We start from the raw sequence: 19,613 nt of genomic DNA, 5'->3' as shown, positions 1-19,613 counted from the left end.
TGTCACTTTTATTTCAGAGGAATTACCTTAAAAGCTCACGCCATACTACTGCTCGGTTTCACGCGGTCATAAAAACCTGGAGAGACACCTTAAAGCGTAAATTACCGTTGCCAGTGTAGAGTTTTGATAAAGACATGGTTTTGTGCCAGGAAGTTTTCGTATCAAACAAAATACATGCATATTTGCAAGAGGAAAAGGAAGAAACTTAAACAATCGAATACTGCAACTGTTTTTTTTTTGTTTGAACTGGTAACACTCCGCCAAGATTAGAAAGGAACCAACATCCTTTGCATTCCAGAAAAAGATAACTTTGTTGCTACGAGTTTGCAACGAGTCTTTACATAGAAATACAAATAATAAAACACAGAATAATAGTATAATAATAATAATAATAATAATAATAATGATAATAATAGTAATAGTAATAATAAAACAAAGTAAATTCCTGTTACTAAATTCAGTGCCAAGGACGAGATAAATGCCTTATTCACTTCCAGTCTTACGTTGGTTATATATACTTCAATGTTTATGTCGACCTTGCTACAAGTCAACCAGGCACCGAAAGATTGAAAACGATGAGGGTTTTTGAATGACTCATATAATGTAAAATACTGTTTGCACGTTAAGCTGCCATTAAGGTCGAGGGACACTGTTGCTACAGGAATTTGTCGTCCAATATCGCACTTTTAATTACTTTCTAGGCAAAGATATTTTAAAGCAGACTGCATATAGAGCTGAGTCATGTAAGAAAGCTGATGAAACAACGGAAGTTATTTTTGATGCTGTTATTTTCTAGACGGGATAGAAAAAAAACAAGATACATGTGTATTTCGTTAGCAAGCGAAAAGATAACGAAGAACCAAATTTACCTCTACCAGAAGCACTATAATAAAAGCGCTATGGTACCAAAAAGCTTTCATCAATTGCTAAATAATTCATTTTCATTTCTCTTTGCTTGAACTGTAGATACCCCACCAAGATCCGAAAGGAACACCATTCTTTGCATTCCAGAGAAGGTACGTTTTGTTACTAGGTTTTGCAACTATTTGTCTTTACCTAGAAATTTTTTAAAAATATAATTGGGTTAATTATTTTATTCTTTCGAAGAACCAGTAAAACCGTTTTGACTGGTGGACCAACCCAAAGGAAAATATTTGACCTGACAACGCTAAATTGCCGGCTTTTTTCGTTAGCAGCTTCCGTGCAGTTTATTTCATTTACACCAATTTATGGATGTTTACATTTGTTATAAATTTGTCATATATTTATTATACAATTAGCTTAAGGGATACACATTAATGAAAAACAAGTGAAACTTCCTGTGGGAAAGATCTCCGCATGACAAAAAAAAATTGAGCTTATTGAAGCAATAGTACTTTTCAAAAGAAGAAGTTTCAAAGTTGGTTTTAAAAGAAGTATAAATGGTTGCTTCTAATCTGACTAAATAAGTACGACATACAGGTTTCGTGCAATAACAAACTGTAAATTTGCACAATGAGTCATGAGCAGAAGGCTGTCAGAGTGCTTGAGGGGTTGTTTCATCTGTAAGATGCGGGTGGTCGACTTCTAGCAAGGTCGACACGACATTCGAAGTCAGATAATCCACAAAATAAGAAATTTATTTGCCGTAATTAATTAGTTGAGTTTTCAGCCGTGGAACAAGGGCTTCCACTTTCCGGTTTCTCAGACTTCCTTAATTACTTCGCCCACCTTCAGAAATTGCTTCTAACGGAGCCAATATCGGAATTTAATGAAACTTTCATGAGACGTTGAAAGGCTAGACAAAGAGGGTCACCTTTACACAGCACATCAGTTTGCTCTCAGTGCTACGATGGACACTAAGCTGGGCATTATTTTGCTGCTTCAACTTACATCAACTATAGGTAAGTAAGAAGACATAGGTTTGCTTTCAATTGGAGTCGGTTTCTGCTACCGTTTTTTTCTGTCGTATAGATTTATGAATTAAATGAAAACAGAACAGTTCCTACCGGATTGAAAACAGCCTGTTTTTCACTTTTCCGTTCTTGCTAGTGTTATCGATCTCGCGAAGATTCTAATGGATACTTTTAAGAGAAGACAGAAATAAAAGGCGTTAACATTCAGTGTTAGAACGACTCGCGTCTGATCTTATTTCTTCTCAAGTACTGCAAAAAATATAGCAGAATGTCTTGCAACGCTAAAAAGCTGATTTATCGATGGATGCTAGAACTTTTCAGTGGCTTTTAGTAAATTGTATGTGCGCTGTCTTGAATTCTTTGATTTTCATGCATTTTTCTCATATAAACGGGCTTTTTCATGATAGTAAACACAAAATAATGCCTAAACTCCAAGGTAAGAATTGAAGGCCTGCTGATTATTTCTGAGAACGCAGCAAACCACAAACGTAACAGGCAACTTCTTATATAGTATTGAGATGCTTTAAACTTACACGGAGCTGTTTTTGAAAAATTAGTTAAAGTAAATACCGCGAAATTTTTCTTTAACCTTCACACAAGGTATGCTGATACATTTCAGTTTGTGAGGTAGACATTATCACCCAGTACCTTAATTGACCAACGTAGAAGGCAAATAGGAACCTCGATCAAAGAACAAGTATGCATTTTACGCCGACTGGAGAAGATCTTGACACGGTTTCGGTTCCTGCAGGGCTCAGATTAACCATTGTACTCAGTGTTAGAATTAGGTCGCATTAGTGTCTCTACTTATTTATTTTATTATTATAAAGGTGAACATCTCTTTCAATTGCTGACACTGAGATTATCCGGTTTATTTTTTCAGGATATGCCGAGAAAGGTATGTACAAGAAACGTATCTGAATATCCTATTCCCTCGTGATTCAGCTCAATTTTTTGTGATCATTAACATAAATTGGGCTTAGGTTTAAGTCTCCAATATGCTACTTAAGCAACCAAAAAGCTTCATCAACTGTACCATCGCCACATTCCTGAATTTAGCGATCCTTCACGATCAAAATCCGGCAAGAGTGACCTAAAGGTAAACCAAACAACCCCAATAGTCTCACCAATAAGACGAGTGAATATGCTCACGCTGTTCGAAAATAACTAAAAGATTTTGAGAAGAAAATCGATTCGGAGTGACAACCAGCGTACGTAAGTTCTGAAAAAAACGAGCGTCTGAAGCTTCAAGAGGCAAAGTTTGCTTTAGTGAAAATGTGATCTTTGTGATGCGGATTGTATCGGCTGTGGTTGTCGTATTCTTTGTAATGTTTTCACGCATGCTATTCCCTTGTTGTCTCATTCTTTTCGTTTTTCTTACATATATGTAATTGGCATTCTGTTGGAGATTTTAGCACAATTTCGCTTTGTCTTTTGGTTCAAGTTTTTCCTATATCTTTTCCATTTGCATCTTACGTTCTGCGTCGTTTTAGGCAATATAGGGACCTTAAGCAAACCATGACGGCAACGGCAACGAGAACGCCACCGAAACAAAGGGCTTAATGAGCAGAACACTGAACGGCTTTGCACGTGCGTTATAAATCTTTGTACCTTTATTAGCCGTTCTCTGCGAAACAACAAACTGAAATTAACAATTTCTGCGCATTTTAGAGAATGTGAAAGACGCCGGCAAAGTTTTCATATTTTCATTTGAATTCAACGCTGGCATTACATATTAGGCTTGAGCAAGTCCTGAGATCGATAGGCGTTCTGAACAGATATACAAATCTGCGAAATTCAAAAGTAAAATATTAAGTCATTTTTCACTTGAAGTAATTCTTGGCGTCGCTGTCGTCATTCCTTAAGCTAACCGGCGTCTCAGTATCGTTTTCAAGATCACTTCGAGTTCCCTGAGTTCGATATGACGTTTGTAAGTGTCTTAGGTTAACTGCAGAATACCTGCCACTTGAATAATTCATTCATGCACATTTCTCGTTCTTTATAAGTATGTGAACAAGTAGAATCGAGAGCAATAGTGGCAGGATCTTCCGGAGTCTTGATATCACTATCAAAGACTTAAGGTTAAACTAAATCGCCTTCTCTTTTAGACTGCGACTGGCCCCTTGGCATTCAGAGCAAATACATACCAAATTCTGACATGACCGCCTCCTCTGAGGTAAGTAAACAGGAACGCTCCACAATGCACACTCAGTGCCTTATACACGCCTTTGCTTTTTTAAAATTTCATTTCATTTGTCGCTCAGTAAAAACAAATATGTGTTTTTAGTGGGCTGCAGACTACGGACCCAGCTATGCAAGGCTTAATATTCCAGTTGGCTGGGGCAAGGCAAGGGCTTGGTCCGCCAAGACAAATGACTTAGGACAATGGATTCAGGTCAATCTTCGTGAGCTGACTCGAGTGACTAAGGTGGCAATTCAGGGAAGGCAGGACGTTGCACAATGGGTCACAGCATTCAAATTATCTTACAGTCTGGATGGCAAGCACTTCGAGCCCCAAGAAAAGGTTTGTGGGTGAACTAAAACAGACACATTTATCAAGAGAAGATGAGAAAAACTACCGATTATCAAAAAAATATTGCAATATAGGAATACCTTAGCTGGTAAAATTCCACCCCGAATAACTTCCAAAGTAGCATTTAGCAATGGTTGGCTCAACCAAAAAATTGAAAGAGGAAAGGTCTATATGTTTAAAGCATTGAGAACGGCGAAAAAAACATGGATACAGGGAAAAAACAAATAAAAAAATTTGATAGAAAAGTCAAACAACTTATTAGGGGTCAAAGCTACTGTAAAGTGGGCGGCATTGTATGGAACAGCAAAGATAAATAAAAATCATTTATTTTAATTTAAATACAACTGGAATAAAGTTAAATAGAGAAGAAGGTAAAAGATCAAATCTAAATATATGATTTCAGCTGCTTTGTTTAGAATTTGTTTTTGAAAACTTTGAAATTTTCTTGATTTAATTCCTTATCTATGGAGTTCCCTTTAATTGTCCTTTCAGTGCCCCTTTACTGACAAATGATATTTTAAAATCTACGACAGTACATAAATAACAACAACCTCAATGACTTCCAGGTGCATTAAGCATCTTCGTTGCTTTTTTGTGTAGATCTACCAAGGAAATAACGACCAAAACAATGTTGTTTTAAACACCTTAATGGAACCAATTGAAGCTCGATTTATCCGTCTTCATCCATATGCATGGTATGGACACATTTCAATGAGAATGGAACTTTATGGGTGCAGCTTGAAACCAGGTAAAGCGGAGAATAATTTATGATACACACTGTGGAACCCGACCTCTCCTCTACGTGGAATGAGTACTCCTATTACAGGAATTGACACCCTCGACACCTCGACAACCATCCCATACGAGAGAATACCTCAGTACCTCTCTGAAGTTTTGTATTATTATTTTCTAATTTTATTTTGTATTTGCAAAACAGATAGTTACTTACATTCTTTAATTTGCTTCCTTTTCTACAATACTCTACGTTTAGAAACAATACCTATATTACTTTCAGAAATATACTTACATTTATATACTTACATTTATTCTACTAATTCTATTTACAGTACGGTACTAGATACTTACTCTTCTTGCATTTCGTTACAATACGCTACAATACAGTACACTACATTGTATTACATTACATAACATAACAATACAATACAATGCAATGCAATGCAATGCAACGCAACACAACACAACAAAACACAACACAATGCAATGTAACGCAACGCAACGCAATTTTAATGCAATGCAATACAATACCACACAACACATGAATAACTTGACGTGATATTACATTACCTCTCTGAAGTTACATATTCCATCTATGGTCCAAATGCATTGCTTCAGTGGCTAGGTACTGGGTCCGACCCATGCGGTAGGAATGCCCATACCGTAACGTTAGAGCTATGCAAGTTTGCTGCTGAGAATTAAGATTCTAAGACAGTTATTTTTGCATCCACTACCGTAACTGGATCCTAGGGCAAATTTACTTTGTAAATTTAGTTGTCAATCTCGTGTTCCTAGTGCAATACGATGCGATTGATTAGAAATTAAGCTTTCTTAAAAACACACGTTTAATTTTAACTTGATTTATTAACCAGTTATAATTTGTATTCCCTCTTCAGAATGCGCAAAACCTTTGGGTTTGGAAAACTACTGGATTCCTAACTCAGCTATTACCGCGTCTTCAGAGGTAAAAGAGTCTGTTAGAAGTATTTTCAATTTTTCTTTCTCAACTTGGGTCACAGTAATATTCTATCGCTTTTTCTCATCAAGGTAAAACACAATTTCTCGAGGGACCGTTCTTCTTGCACTCTGAAGGGGCTGTATTAGTTTCTCAGATAATATACACTAAAATATAAATGACAATATTTAGAGAGGAAGGCACATCAGCCTTCGGATAGTCCTCTATCATATCCTGGTCGAATTGGAATTTGGAGTGTTAATTTTTCAGGAGGGAAGAAAACCGGAGAACCCAGATAAAAACCCTCAGAGCAAGGCGGGAACCAACAACAAACTCAACCCACATGTGACACCGGGCAGGAATCGAACCCGAGCCACATTGGTGGGAGGCGAGCGCTCTCACCACTGCGCCATCCCTGCTCCCTTGATGATAACATTCTTTGTGTGAGACTAGTAGACTTTCAGAAAAGTCCTTTGCCTTAGCTTTTCTACTCTGAAACTCACGCGGTCGACTTGTGGCAAGTCCTTGAGACTGGTTACCTTAACCATGTTTAACGCAACTAGTGGGAATGTATTTCTTGTTTTCCTGTAAAACTTGTAGAAATCTCTTACAAAGTAGACAGCGAACCCATTTTTTAAAGGGAAGATATTTATCTTTAACGGTTGGTGAATGGTAAATGCGAGACTTTTTCGAGATGGCGAGACAGACTCTAAGACGTTCAGAAGTCAATTTAAAAATAAAAGCAAATGAGTCATTCGAGTTTATCTTAGCCTTGCAAAACATCGAGATCCCGAGACAGGTTTGTGAAAAAAATCGAGACTGGGACACGCGCATAACTAATTAAACCACGAGAGTACGAGACCCGTGAAATTCGGCGAAAATCTTGCTAGACCTTACCAAGCTGCCAAGCCTTATTTATGTAGCCTATAACGTTATCGTAAGAAATACTGTGCAATAGTGACCGATTGATTGATTGATTGAGCAATCGATGATTGTTGATTCAAGTGGGACAGTAACCACGGACCTACCAACGCCAGGCTCAACAGACCCAGCGGTGGTGGTACAATCGGAGCTTGGTGTGCTAAAATAAATGATGCCTCCCAGTGGATTCAAGTAGCCTTTTTGGAAGTCACCAGGATAACAAAAATAGGAATTCAGGGCAGATATGACTACTACGACCAGTGGGTTACCAAGTTCAAAGTGTCTTACAGCCTCGATGGTGTTCATTTTATCACTCAAAGTAAGGTGAGTCTAATGAAATTACAAATTAAAACGCATATGTATTTTGACCGATTAACTGCCATTTTTTTCATCATGACAATTTACCGATTTGATTAAACCATAGTTAGCAGAGGGAAATTATTAAAAAAGCTGGCAAAGTTCTTTGTTGTATGTTTTTTTTTTGGCTATTTTCGGGGTTGACCCTGCACAAAACCTAGCAAAGTACAAAAGGTGGTTATGTATGCTCATACAACTAACCCCTGAATAGAAGCATCACGATTATGTAATTCATACACAGTCAACGAGCTTAAAACAAAAAATGTGTAGGGTCAAGGACCTCCCAACATAAATCTTAGCCTGTTTGTTTGCTTCTTTGATGTTTACTGGCCTCCCTAACCATTTCCCTCCATTGACTATGATAATAAACACATTATATAAAAAAACTGTTACAAATTAAATAATGAAGACGAATTCTTAGCTTGCATCATCACGCGTGTTTATTCTATTCGGCGTTCTGGCGAAAACTTTCCAAACGTTTTCTGAGGCCCTTAAATGTCCAACAAAACCATAAAAGAACCTGGAAGAATAAAAAACAGAGAGAAGTTAATTAAGCCTCAAGAATTGTTGAAATTCTGTGGTAAAACGGAAGGAGTATGTTATTGTGCATGCTCAAATGAAGTTTCCGAGAGTTTGACAGAAATAGACATTTCTCAAATGCAGAAATAATTCATCAAGTATATGCATTTCTCCGTTTTCTCATTAGTTTAAGTTTTGATTGATAACATAAATCAATCACTCACATTTCCAAACGCTTTCAAAATATATATTTTTATTTTCACGGTTTCTCGTGTTTGTTATATCACATCTAGCATCTAATTGCGTCTCCAAGTACCGTAACTTCGTAAACTGAAACCTTTTGTATCACTGTTCTAACACGGTTTTAGGGACTGAAAAATTCGATAGTTACACTAAGAGGATAAATGCTTTTGTTCAGTTCTAGTTTCCAGATAATTATACGTTGATTTTCTCAGGTATACAACGGAAACAGCGACCGAAACGGCATTGTTATCAACGATTTAGAGACGCCAATCGAGGCTCGGGTAATTCGGATCAACCCAGTGGAATGGCACGGTCACATAGCCATGAGGATGGAACTCTATGGTTGCCGATTACCATCAGGTAATCTCAACGTGTTTTTGTTTTACGCTATGTTTCGCAGACGAAGGCGGTTTTCACTTGAATGTCGAAAATACAGTAACTTTCATTTGCTTTGGTTTGGCCATATTACGCTCCACGAATGGCTTAAAATACTCGCGCAACTTTGTCGTCCAGTCAGCAGTAAAACTAAAACCAATTGTGGCTCGCTCACAAACTTGTTCTTGAGCTTAGTGTCAGCTACATGTATTTGTTTGGAGTTTTGATTGCTTCACTGGATTGTGTGTGTCCCTCAATTGAAAACCGCTCTATTCAACGCAGGTTATTGAGAGAATGAATAAATTAAATACCTTAAAATACGGGGTGTCACAACTCCGATATGGTGCTTCTTACGGCAAATGCTCGTTACGTTGTTTTTAGAGTGTGCAGTACCTCTGGGAATAGAGAACTGGTATATTCCCGACTACGCTATTACGGCTTCATCTGAGGTAAGTGGTGTTTGAACAATGCTTTCAACAATTTCAAGCATAAATAAAGTATATGCATGCATGTATGTATGTATGTATGTATGTATGTATGGTGGTGATGTTGCTGACGACGAAGACGATGAGAAGAATGATGATGGTGATGATGATAATGATTATCATCATCATCATCAGCACCATCATCGTCGTCGTCATCATCATCATCGTCATCGTCGTGATCATCATCATGATCATCGTCGTCATCATCGTCAACGTCATCATCATCATCGTCATTATCATCATCATCATCATCATCGTCATCGTCATCATCGTCGTCATCGTCGTCATCGTCATTATCATCGTCATTTTCAATATCATCATCATTATTACAATGATTCCTTAGCACCCTAAAAGGTCGATTAGAAGATTTTGGGAAAGGACACATTTTATTTCACTTCTTGGATTTAAATGCCATGTACTACCCAAAAATTAAGTACTACTGAAATTAACAGATAAAATCGTTTTCATCTTAAAAACAAGCTAAACTCGAGGGTTAATACTAGACGGACAATTGTGAGGTGATTGTGATTGGCTGAGGGCAGGCCAATTTATCGTTAATTCTTAATGCATCGCAGTGCAAATTAACGGGCGCGGGTTCGCAATTTTCTCAGTCATATAATATGCGAGTCATCGTATTAAAGCTCGAGCAATTCAGATTTACATCTACTCGTGATATTTGAAAATTCTTTCAAATTACACTCGCATGAAGTCCCGTGCAATTTGAGAAAATTTTCAAGTATCACGCGTAGTGTAAACCCTTAAGGTTATGCTCCAGTATTGCATTGCGCATTCCTACTGCGCATAATTTCACTCGTGATAAGCGCGCGCGCATTAAAAAATGGCGGCTTTCTCTTTACAGCCGGACCTCGCCATAGAGGTAAATCGTCATTTTCTCGCAAACGAGTATGGTAACCTATCATTTCTTTCTGTTGTTTTGAATTGAGTAATAAATTTCTCCGTGTAAAATAAATATGGACCAATTCTCAGTGTAGAGCAAAAAGCAATCGTGACTACAGTCATTGTGCTATTGTAAGGATTTATATGGGTATAAACAAGGTGCTGTTGCTCCTAAACGAACATGGGGACCCCTCATTTTTATTTCAAAATTTAAGTTCCTATAATATAAACAATCAATAGGCAAAGTATGAATGATTAAGGGGGGTCACTGAACGGGTTCTTTTGATTTATAATTCTTCAGTGGAATGATAATCATCGCGCCTCATATGCAAGATTGCAGCGTCTAGGGAGTAGCTGGTCTTCAAAGGCGGCCGACAAATCCCAATGGATTCAGGTGGATCTTCGTGTAATGGTCAAAGTGACCAAGATCGCTACACAGGGTAGGCAGAACTGGGCTCAGTGGGTGACACAATACAAGGTGTCCTACAGTACAGACGGAGTGCATTTCAATTTTCAGAACAAGGTAGGTACATGATAAAATCGTTGCCTGGCGTAGAAATTTTGCAACCAAATGAGGGAGAAAAATGCAGTGAAGCCCTGTTTAATAGACTATAATCGTATTCTCCGTATTAGAGTGGAACTAGCTTGCAGTGGTGGCTCATGCGCGAAGGGGGTGGGGGGTGGGTGGGGGGATATCATTAAAAAGGGTTAAATGAAATTTGCATTTAAAAAGACTCCACGCATTAGCCTCAGTTGCAAGCTAGTTCCAGTCTAATACCGAGACCACCAACGGGCGAACAAAAACCATACTGTTGTAGGTATTGTTAGTGATGTAAATAAGGTTAGTATTGACGATAAATGTATAATTGAATTAAGAAAAAGAGAATAAGTCTATTAAGTGACCTCTTCGCGTACACACGTGCTTTAGGGAGTAGCTTTTGACTACTGTGTCTTTTGTTCGCGTGCCTTAACACAAGTATTTGAGTTTTTCCTTTTGGGCTAAAATGACGAGATAGGTAAGTGGGCGATAATTTAAAAAGTAAGATTGTTACGTTTTGCAAAACGTAACAATCTTACTTGTGGAGCATCAAAAGTTTAATAGTTTGACTTCATTCTATCAGTGTATTTAAGACAGGTTTTGATGCAACTGCATCTCAAGTGCGATAATAATAGTGGAAACGGTAGATTATATATAGATTAGCGCTTTCACGGAGTGTTTCTTAAAAAGGAATTTTTTTAAAAAAATGGAGATATAAGCCAAGTATGGTTTCTGTAGCATGAAGTGATTAAGAGTATTTCCATTCACCAGCTGAATGGGCAGCTAGTCCGTCGCAGGGTTAACTCCCGGCATTACCTCATTGTCCCTCCACCTGGGTTGAGAGGGGCCTGTGAGAGTAAAGTGTCTTGCCCAAGAACACAACGCAATGGCCCTTGCTAGGGCTCGAACCCAGACCGCTCGATCCTGAGACGACAGCATTAACCACCAGGTCACCCCGCCTCCTTATCCCAAAATTAACAAGAAAAAAGTATTAAGCTCATATAATTCTTTTTCTTCGACTCAGCAGTGTATGCTTCAACCATAGAAGTTTTAAACTTTAATCAGTTTGTAAGAAGAAGGGTAAAGTAATGGATTTTGTTGTTCTGTTACTGTTTATAGGTGTACCAAGCTAACAGTGATCAAAATACCGTCGTAGTTAATACTTTAGAATCGCCTATAGAGGCGCGCTTTATCCGTCTTCACCCTCAACAATGGTACGGTCACATCTCGATGAGGATGGAACTTTATGGTTGTGCTTTGATGACAGGTATCTTCTGCGTATGCAATTATTTTTGTTTAAGACCTAAATGATTTAAACAATCGACTTGAACGGGAAAGTGTCTCTGAGAGACGAACAGAAATACTCCAAAGCTTATTTCTCCACTTAATCTAAGTTTTTAATTACAATACGCCAGTTTATGTGCGTCAGCATCGTAAGTATTTAAAATAGTTTAATAATAATATCTAACTTGAACCTGTGGCTGATTATATTAAAACTCGTTTAGTGGTCTGGTATTTGATTCTTGATGGTGACATATACGTGTAATTTATGCTTAACTTCCTCGTTACTAGAATGCGCGTACCCTATGGGAATGGAAAATAGACTACTTCCCGACTATGCAATCACCGCGTCGTCTGAGGTAAGGCCTGCCCGAGATTGAAATGTCTTGGCTAACACCATAAGACGAGGATAACCAGCCAAAAATTACACCACTCTGTTTCTCCGACTAGAAACTACGGGCGACAGACAGACAAAGAGACAGAAATATAAACTTAAATTATTTATTAACATTTCAGTTGCCGACTGAGTAGGAAATACTTCTTGACAAAGGACATCTATGAAAGTCCACACTAAGATTGCTATATTCAAAGACCTATTTTCTTAAAATAATTTGAACAGAATGTTACGGCAACGAAAATGTCTAGCTATTACCAAAGTGACAATTATGACAATTACAGGGACATTTTCTCTTTTTTGTTTCTTTAGTGGACTGCAAACAATAGACCCTCGGAAGGAAGACTATACAATATGCCAAGCGGTGGAAATGTGGGCACCTGGTCTTCAAAGACGAACGACAAATCACAATGGATTCAGGTTGATTTTGGTGAAGTCAAAAGAGTGACGCAGGTTGCCAGCCAGGGCCAGGCGCTGTCTGGTTATGTACAGTGGGTGACAAAATACAGAGTGTCTTATAGTACCCTGGGAAAGGAGTTCAAGTCGCAAGATCATGTGAGTCATGATAAGATGTTATGGCGTTCTGCTTGTAAAATCGAGTGCATGTTTTAATGGCAGATTTATTTCCTCGTGTCACTGATCCTAATAATGATATGCTGCTTATGATTACGTAATAATTGGAAACAGAGTTTTCATAATCATATGAACTTTGGTCGTTATTTAATAATCTATACTAAGCACAGTTTCCATTTTTTGTTCTAACACGCCGTAACGCCCTTGATAGTTACGTTATCTTCTCTCTTTGCTTTGAAAGCTTACGCCAAACACTACCATCACGGTACTCGCGGCGTCATAAATTTCAATTTCCACAACTGCACAGGAAACTAAAAAGTAACGATTTTTCTACGATGCTCACTCTTATTATAGGAATAGCAGAAACACGCACGCTTATAGTTATGGAGACGAGGTGCTATAGGAAAGCGCCGCGCACCTGTTAGCAGCTGCTCATATTGCCATAAGGAATCAATTTTTTCAAAGAAATTCTCAGCTTTTTCTATTTGTGCCACTGCGGTTTTAGTTAAGAATGTCTTTTATTTTGTTCAAATCATTGACCATGTCGACTCATATGTTTTGTTAATTTAAGGTTTACCAAGCCAACAGTGACCAGCACAGTGTTGTCGTCAATACTCTTGTCCAACCCGTCGAGGCTCGTTTTGTCCGTCTCAACATAGAGGAATGGTACGGGCACATTTCAATGCGGTTGGAACTGTATGGGTGTCATGTTGATGCAGGTGAGAAATGCTTTGTTGTTGTTGCACGTTTCTGGCATATACGTGTTTTATCAATTAAGAACTAAAAAATAACCAGATGTCTTCAGTCAGGGAGAAAATACGCCAAAATATATTCTATTATAATCCTTTTTGATTTATGCAACGACTGCTCAAGTCTGAAAAACAAGTCTTTCTCAAATATTGCTGAATATAGGTTGATCGGTTGGTCGCTCTGTTTGTTTGTTAAGCTTTGCTTTTTAGTGTGTTTGACCAGCCTAAGACACACCATTTTCAAATTTGTTAAAACACAGTTATTCAATGCAACCAGACTCGGAAGGTGTAGAAATTGTTGTTCATTTGTCTTAAAATAGCGTAATAGAGAATGTGTTTGATTAAAAGAAAAAGAAAAATACCGGAACAACTTTTTCAGTATTGCCTAAGCAACTCTATCCCTATTTACATTAATGTACTTGTCTTTAACAGCAACATTCATATTTTACTGATTCGATTCGTTGTTTTTAGTATGTGCATCATCACTTGGATTGACTAGTAAGAAATTACCTGACTCAGCGCTAACTGCCTCTTCTGAGGTAAGAAAAAACTAATATTCGTGTTTATTTTAAGAAGAGGGGGTATACACAATTTAACATCAGATGTTACCTTACAGTCAGTGCTTTTGATCAACCTCATCATATCTCTAGACGATGAGATTCCGAGGGGATCCTTCAGAATCAGTTATACCATATACCGTGTGGAACTAAATATTTGCGGGTTCTAATTTGAGCGATTTTTGCGTTTTTTTCCCAATCCCCAAAATAAAGTTCCCGCAAAAAAGTCCCGCAAACATTTTCTCCGCAAAAATTTTCTCCACCGGCAAAATTACACATACGTACGAGCATCACAAGTAAAATCTTGTTGCTACCATCAGTCACATAAAAACACGATGTAATTATGATAGAGTGTCACTGGTTACTGGATTACTGTGTTTTACATCTCTACAGGTTGTTTCACTTGTCAGTTGCATGTAGTTTAATTAAAAAAGCGCGAAAATGTTTTAATTTCAATTAAATGCGGCTTTCCGAAAACCGAAAATTAAAACCAAGCAAGAAAGACCAGTCTTTTACAATCGCAAAACACAGATCCCGCAAAATACGGAAAAAATCATAGATTCGCAAAAATAAACTCCCGCAAAATTTTAGTGCCGCAATAATGGACACTTGTCACGTTTTATCTCGCGTTGGCCCTGGTGTCCCTGGACCCGGGTGTCATAAGGGATCATGAGGGGGTCGCGTTTGTCATTGCTCCAGGGATTTTTTCCCCCCGGTGTCTCCGATTTTTCTCCCCCTGAAAACCAACACTTTCCAAATTCAAATTTCAGTTCTGAAAAAGTGGACGAATAGCGCTCCGTAAATAGAGCACTTTTCATTTGAGTGTCGAAAGTAATCAGGCAATCACTCTGGTTTAGGTTTTAAAAAAAAAAAAAAATCATAATATAAATTACAATAAAATACGATATTTAGAGAGGAAGTCAAATCAGCCGTTGCAGGTTCTCGCGGAGGTCGTCTATCCTGGTCGAATTGGAATTTAAAGATGTTGGGTTTTGAAGCAGGTGCATCGCACAGGTCGTAAACTTCGTATGTATTTTTTCGTAACTATTTTTTAGCACTCATCTTACATGTTTTTTTTGCATTCCACCGTTCGTGACATTTTAAAGTATTTTTACTGTTAGAAACATATTTATGCTAATTTCATATATTTTTACTGGTACTTGAAAATGACCTCGGGGAGGTCGAAGCGCGGCGATTTTTTATCGTTAAAAAAAAAAGAACCTTTCCGAGAAGTAATTTCAGTTTTTAGTGGGAAAAAATCTTGTTCCAGAATAATGTTAAGTATATTAAGATCCTTTTTGCATTTTCTTAAAGCTAATTGCCTGAAATAACACTATAGGAACTCGAGAAAATAAATTTCAAAGTTCAGAGAAATTGTGCAAACGCAGATAAAATCTCATCGTCAGTTTCATCTCACCTGTACTTTCAAATGTTTCAAACGAGCTTCAAAATTTGTTTTCGACATTTGGTGTTGTTCTTTTGAGAAGACATTTAAAACAGTCGCAAAGAAGTTTACAGTATGATGCAAATATTCTTGGTACAAAGTTTTTGTCCACTTGTTAATCGAACTTCTGATGGACTCCTTCGTAACATGTTAATTAACCCGTTTTTTTAAAGTGGGACGCAGTACACAGTGGAGCTAGTAATGCGAGACTTTACCAGGTCACTTTAGGGAGAGCTGGGGCCTGGGTTGCTAAAATTAGTAACAAGGGTCAGTGGTTAGAAGTGGATCTTGGTAAGACGACCAGAGTTACCATGGTAGCGACTCAGGGCCGATACGACTATGATCAGTGGGTGAAAAGCTATAAAGTGGCTTACAGCAAATACGGCGGCCATTTTGTGTTTCAAAACAAGGTAAGTAGTAACTGAAAACTCTACACATGTCCGTTAGGAAGGGAATTTGCCTCTAATTACAGCAAACGTAATACTAAGAGATCTATATTTTGCCTGCATTTTCTTAGCTTTGTGCGATTTTTTTATTCCTGTGTTTAATAAAGAAACCTTAGAGGTTACTGATCAAAGTTCAAAGATTTGAAGAAGACAAGAGCAAACTAGTCTGGCTTTAATGTCACAGTGATATAATTGACAATTATTTCACGAGCGCACATTGGATATTGATGGTAGATAGCCAACGATGCTCGTAGCGCCGAGATGGCTATAATCTTCTCATTTCCAACAAGCGCGAGTGGGATAATTGTTTTTTTAAAAACGCCCCCAGAATAATATAGAAAACTGAAATAAAGTAAAAGTAAAAAAGCCCCTAAAATTCACACGTTCGCTTACCATATTCATAGAGCGTGATATAATGGCTCATAATCCATGATGGTGGAGCCAATGAAAACTCTCGAACTGCATTGTCCAATAATCCGATTGTTAATAATTGCTCATATACCATGATGTCTAAGCCAATGAAAACCTGTGAATTGCACTATCCAATGATTCAGTTTTTAATAATTGCTCGTATACCATGGTGGCTAAGCCAATGAAAACTCTTGAATTTCATTATCCAATGATCCAGTTTTTAATAATTGCTCGTATACCATGGTGGATAAGCCAATGAAAACCCTTGAATTGCATTATCCAATGATTCAGTTTTTTATAATAATATAATGATTGATCAAGGTTCATTCGCAGGTGTATGACGCTAACTCAGAGAGGAACAGTGTGATTGTTAATACGCTCATTCAACCCATTGAAGCTCGTTTCATTCGTATTTATCCAGAGACGTGGTATGGTTACATTTCTATGAGAACTGAACTGTATGGCTGTGAAATTCAGTCAGGTAGGAAGGCCTATTTATAAGATGTAACAGATATTAATAACGCATGTTTCCTCAAAAGGAGTAACACAGTTCGACTATCCCCTTTCTTGTTGCTAGAACAAATTGTTGACAATTCAACATTACATTTTACCAGTTATAACTCGATCAAAGTTGAGGATAGAAACTTTTCTATCTCGTGCCAGTGACTTCATCTTTTTTGATGCTGTTTTTTTAAAGAAAGTTTCCAATTATTGCTTGTTTATACGATGTACGATATACCCAGCACGCCTTTTACTCAGTTTAGGACTTCTTTGAAAGAAGTTGATCTACCAACCAACCAACCAACCAGCTAACGAACTAACTGACTGACCGACTGACTGGCTGACTAGCTAACTAACTGACTGACTGTCTGACTCTGACTCTGACTGTCTGACTGTCTGACTGTCTGACTGTCTGACTGTCTGACTGTCTGACTGTCTGATTGTCTGACTGACTGACTAGCTAAATGACTGACTGACTGACTGACTCGCTAACAGACTGACTGACTGAGTCACTAGCTAACTGAATGTCTGACTGACTCGCTAACAGACTGACTGACTGAGTCACTAGCTAACTGACTGACTGTCTGACTGACTGACTATCTGACTGACTGACTGACTGAATGACTAACTAAGTAACTAAACTAACCTCGAACAATGTTTATTCTTTTTTAGATTGCTCGTCGCCATTGGGAATGGAAAACAATCATATACCAGACTCCGCAATAACAGCTTCCTCGATGGTGAGTAAAACAGAAGCTTGCTATCGTGGGTGAGAGCTGTTTATTCAATGGCTCGTTGAATTAAGTGTCGTATGACACTTGTGCTACATTAATTAAATTAAAATCGGTGTACATTATAAAAAGCACCGAGATGCTTCAGTGGAACCCAGTTAATACGGATGCCAAAAGGAAACCGGGTGTCCCTACAAGATAGGGCAAGGGGTTAGAGTAAACGTCACGGACATTACGCGGAACTATTGGTAACTTGTTAACTGTAACCTAAGCTTAAACTGAAGAAAAGACTAACGCTTATTCAGATAGTCAAATGTCTTATATCAAGGATTTCAATTCAAACTAATGACAACGCATTAACCCGTAGAAGGCTTCATCTGGTTCAATTTGCGCATAACTTAAACAGCGCACATGAAAACCAGCGTCCGTAGAGCAAGGTTAAGTTTGTATAAAAACACATCACTTAGGGCAACAAAATTAATTACCATTTTTTAAAAGAGTTAAAAATTAATTTTTACCCTTTAAAAAAGTTAGAAATTTATTTTGATTACTGTAAAACATATTTTAGGTCTCAGAACCATTCCGGAATAGAAAGAATTTTTGTTGTCTGGACAAGTTTAAATATTAACTGAGGGACAGAATAAATAGTATTATTATAAGAATTTTAGATTAACATAATTACTACTAGTCTTCCAGTTTCTCTGTATTACCAAACAATCTTGACAAGAGATCTTGAGACTTTCACTTTCGTAACTAAATTTTTTTTACGGTTAACATTTTTACGACTAACAGTTAAACATAGTAAATGGTTTGGGTCCAGGAGTATCAGTAGTTCGTATAGTGTGATCGTCCGGGTGAGGGTAGTTCTGAAAAGAACTGTTGTTGGTGACTGACGTTTTGACAACCTGAGCGGAAGTCATCTTCAGAGTCAAGTGAATAGTGTTTGTCAGTCGATGGTGTTATAAGTCTGGTCCGTTAAACGTGATTGGTCAGTTTAGCCATAATGGTATTGGCTTAAAAACTCGTGTAAAGTTTGTCATCAGTCATTGGTGGGTTTCGATCCGTATAACGGCTAAATTTTTGACCCATAGTTACGGGCTAACGGTTAACTGCATTGAAAAATAGATCGTTCGTCCTATCTAATTGGTCACCACGCCTGTACGTTTAGCGCTGAATGAATCGTATTGAAGTCATGCGTTGCTAATAACATTACTTTACGAAAAACAAGAATTTCCTCGAACACCGGGATTAAGTTCCAGTTCCCTTATCTAATTACTCTGTCTTGTGTTAAAACTATAGTGGAGTTCCAACCATGGGCCGAGCAATGCCAGGATCTACCATATGGCAGGGGAATCAGGTGCATGGATTGCCAAGACAAGCGATAAAGGACAGTGGATTCAAGTGGATCTTGGTAAAATTAAGGAAGTAATCAAAGTAGGCATACAGGGCCGGCAGGATTATCCGCAGTGGGTCACCAAATACAGGGTGTCTTACAGCACGGACAGTGAACACTTTATAGCTCAGAATCAGGTAAGTAATGAATCCCTTTTCCGTCCCAAAGCATGCTGTTCAAAATATATTCTGCATTTTCCATGAATTTCTAATCATAAGAAATTTATCACCCAAATATATTCTCGTAGATTTTCAAAGAATTATCTAATCTTAACAATTTTTCAAAAATGTCTAAATAAAAAAACAAAAAAAACAAAACAAACTATGCGGAAATTTTCGGGGAAAATATGCGAAAAAATGCGTGGCTTATGCGGAAAACACACTGTATTATGCGGAAATTTCAACAGTTAAGGTGGCCGAACACAGTTTTGGCGCGCGCTTTTGCTTATGCAATTCAGCGCGCGCACTAGTATTGCAAAAAACAAACATGCCGTCAATAGAGCGATCAATTTACTCAATACTCGCCTTAACTGTGCTATTTTTCTCTATAATTGAACGCAGTGTATTGATGGCTTTAGTCTTTTATTACAAAGATATGTTAGAAAAGGTAGCGATGCAAAGAACCCAGCAATTCTCAGCTTTTTCTTTGTTACCGAAAGAACCTAGTTAAATGCAGCGCAT

General features: G+C 37.8%; 1 protein-coding gene across 1 annotated transcript in view; it reads left to right on the top strand.

The window, feature by feature from the left end:
- The first annotated feature begins 1,831 nt into the window (after positions 1 to 1,831).
- Positions 1,832 to 19,613, top strand: part of LOC145490410 (uncharacterized) — a 27,314-nt gene continuing 9,532 nt past the window's right edge. The window contains exons 1-19 of the mRNA XM_081469538.1: positions 1,832 to 1,883; positions 2,779 to 2,793; positions 4,004 to 4,071; positions 4,183 to 4,419; positions 5,029 to 5,176; positions 6,060 to 6,127; positions 7,124 to 7,363; positions 8,371 to 8,518; positions 8,915 to 8,982; positions 10,217 to 10,438; positions 11,573 to 11,720; positions 12,026 to 12,093; positions 12,441 to 12,683; positions 13,273 to 13,420; positions 13,922 to 13,989; positions 15,625 to 15,861; positions 16,642 to 16,789; positions 17,482 to 17,549; positions 18,840 to 19,070. Of these exons, the coding sequence (XP_081325664.1) occupies positions 1,832 to 1,883; positions 2,779 to 2,793; positions 4,004 to 4,071; positions 4,183 to 4,419; positions 5,029 to 5,176; positions 6,060 to 6,127; positions 7,124 to 7,363; positions 8,371 to 8,518; positions 8,915 to 8,982; positions 10,217 to 10,438; positions 11,573 to 11,720; positions 12,026 to 12,093; positions 12,441 to 12,683; positions 13,273 to 13,420; positions 13,922 to 13,989; positions 15,625 to 15,861; positions 16,642 to 16,789; positions 17,482 to 17,549; positions 18,840 to 19,070 (2,625 nt within the window). The remainder of the gene's footprint in view (positions 1,884 to 2,778; positions 2,794 to 4,003; positions 4,072 to 4,182; positions 4,420 to 5,028; positions 5,177 to 6,059; positions 6,128 to 7,123; positions 7,364 to 8,370; positions 8,519 to 8,914; positions 8,983 to 10,216; positions 10,439 to 11,572; positions 11,721 to 12,025; positions 12,094 to 12,440; positions 12,684 to 13,272; positions 13,421 to 13,921; positions 13,990 to 15,624; positions 15,862 to 16,641; positions 16,790 to 17,481; positions 17,550 to 18,839; positions 19,071 to 19,613) is intronic.

Source organism: Orbicella franksi, chromosome 6 (assembly GCF_964199315.1).
Source record: "Orbicella franksi chromosome 6, jaOrbFran1.1, whole genome shotgun sequence".
NCBI lineage: Eukaryota > Metazoa > Cnidaria > Anthozoa > Scleractinia > Merulinidae > Orbicella > Orbicella franksi.
Note: the sequence above shows the minus strand (reverse complement) of the source record. Positions and strands in the feature narration are given on the sequence as shown.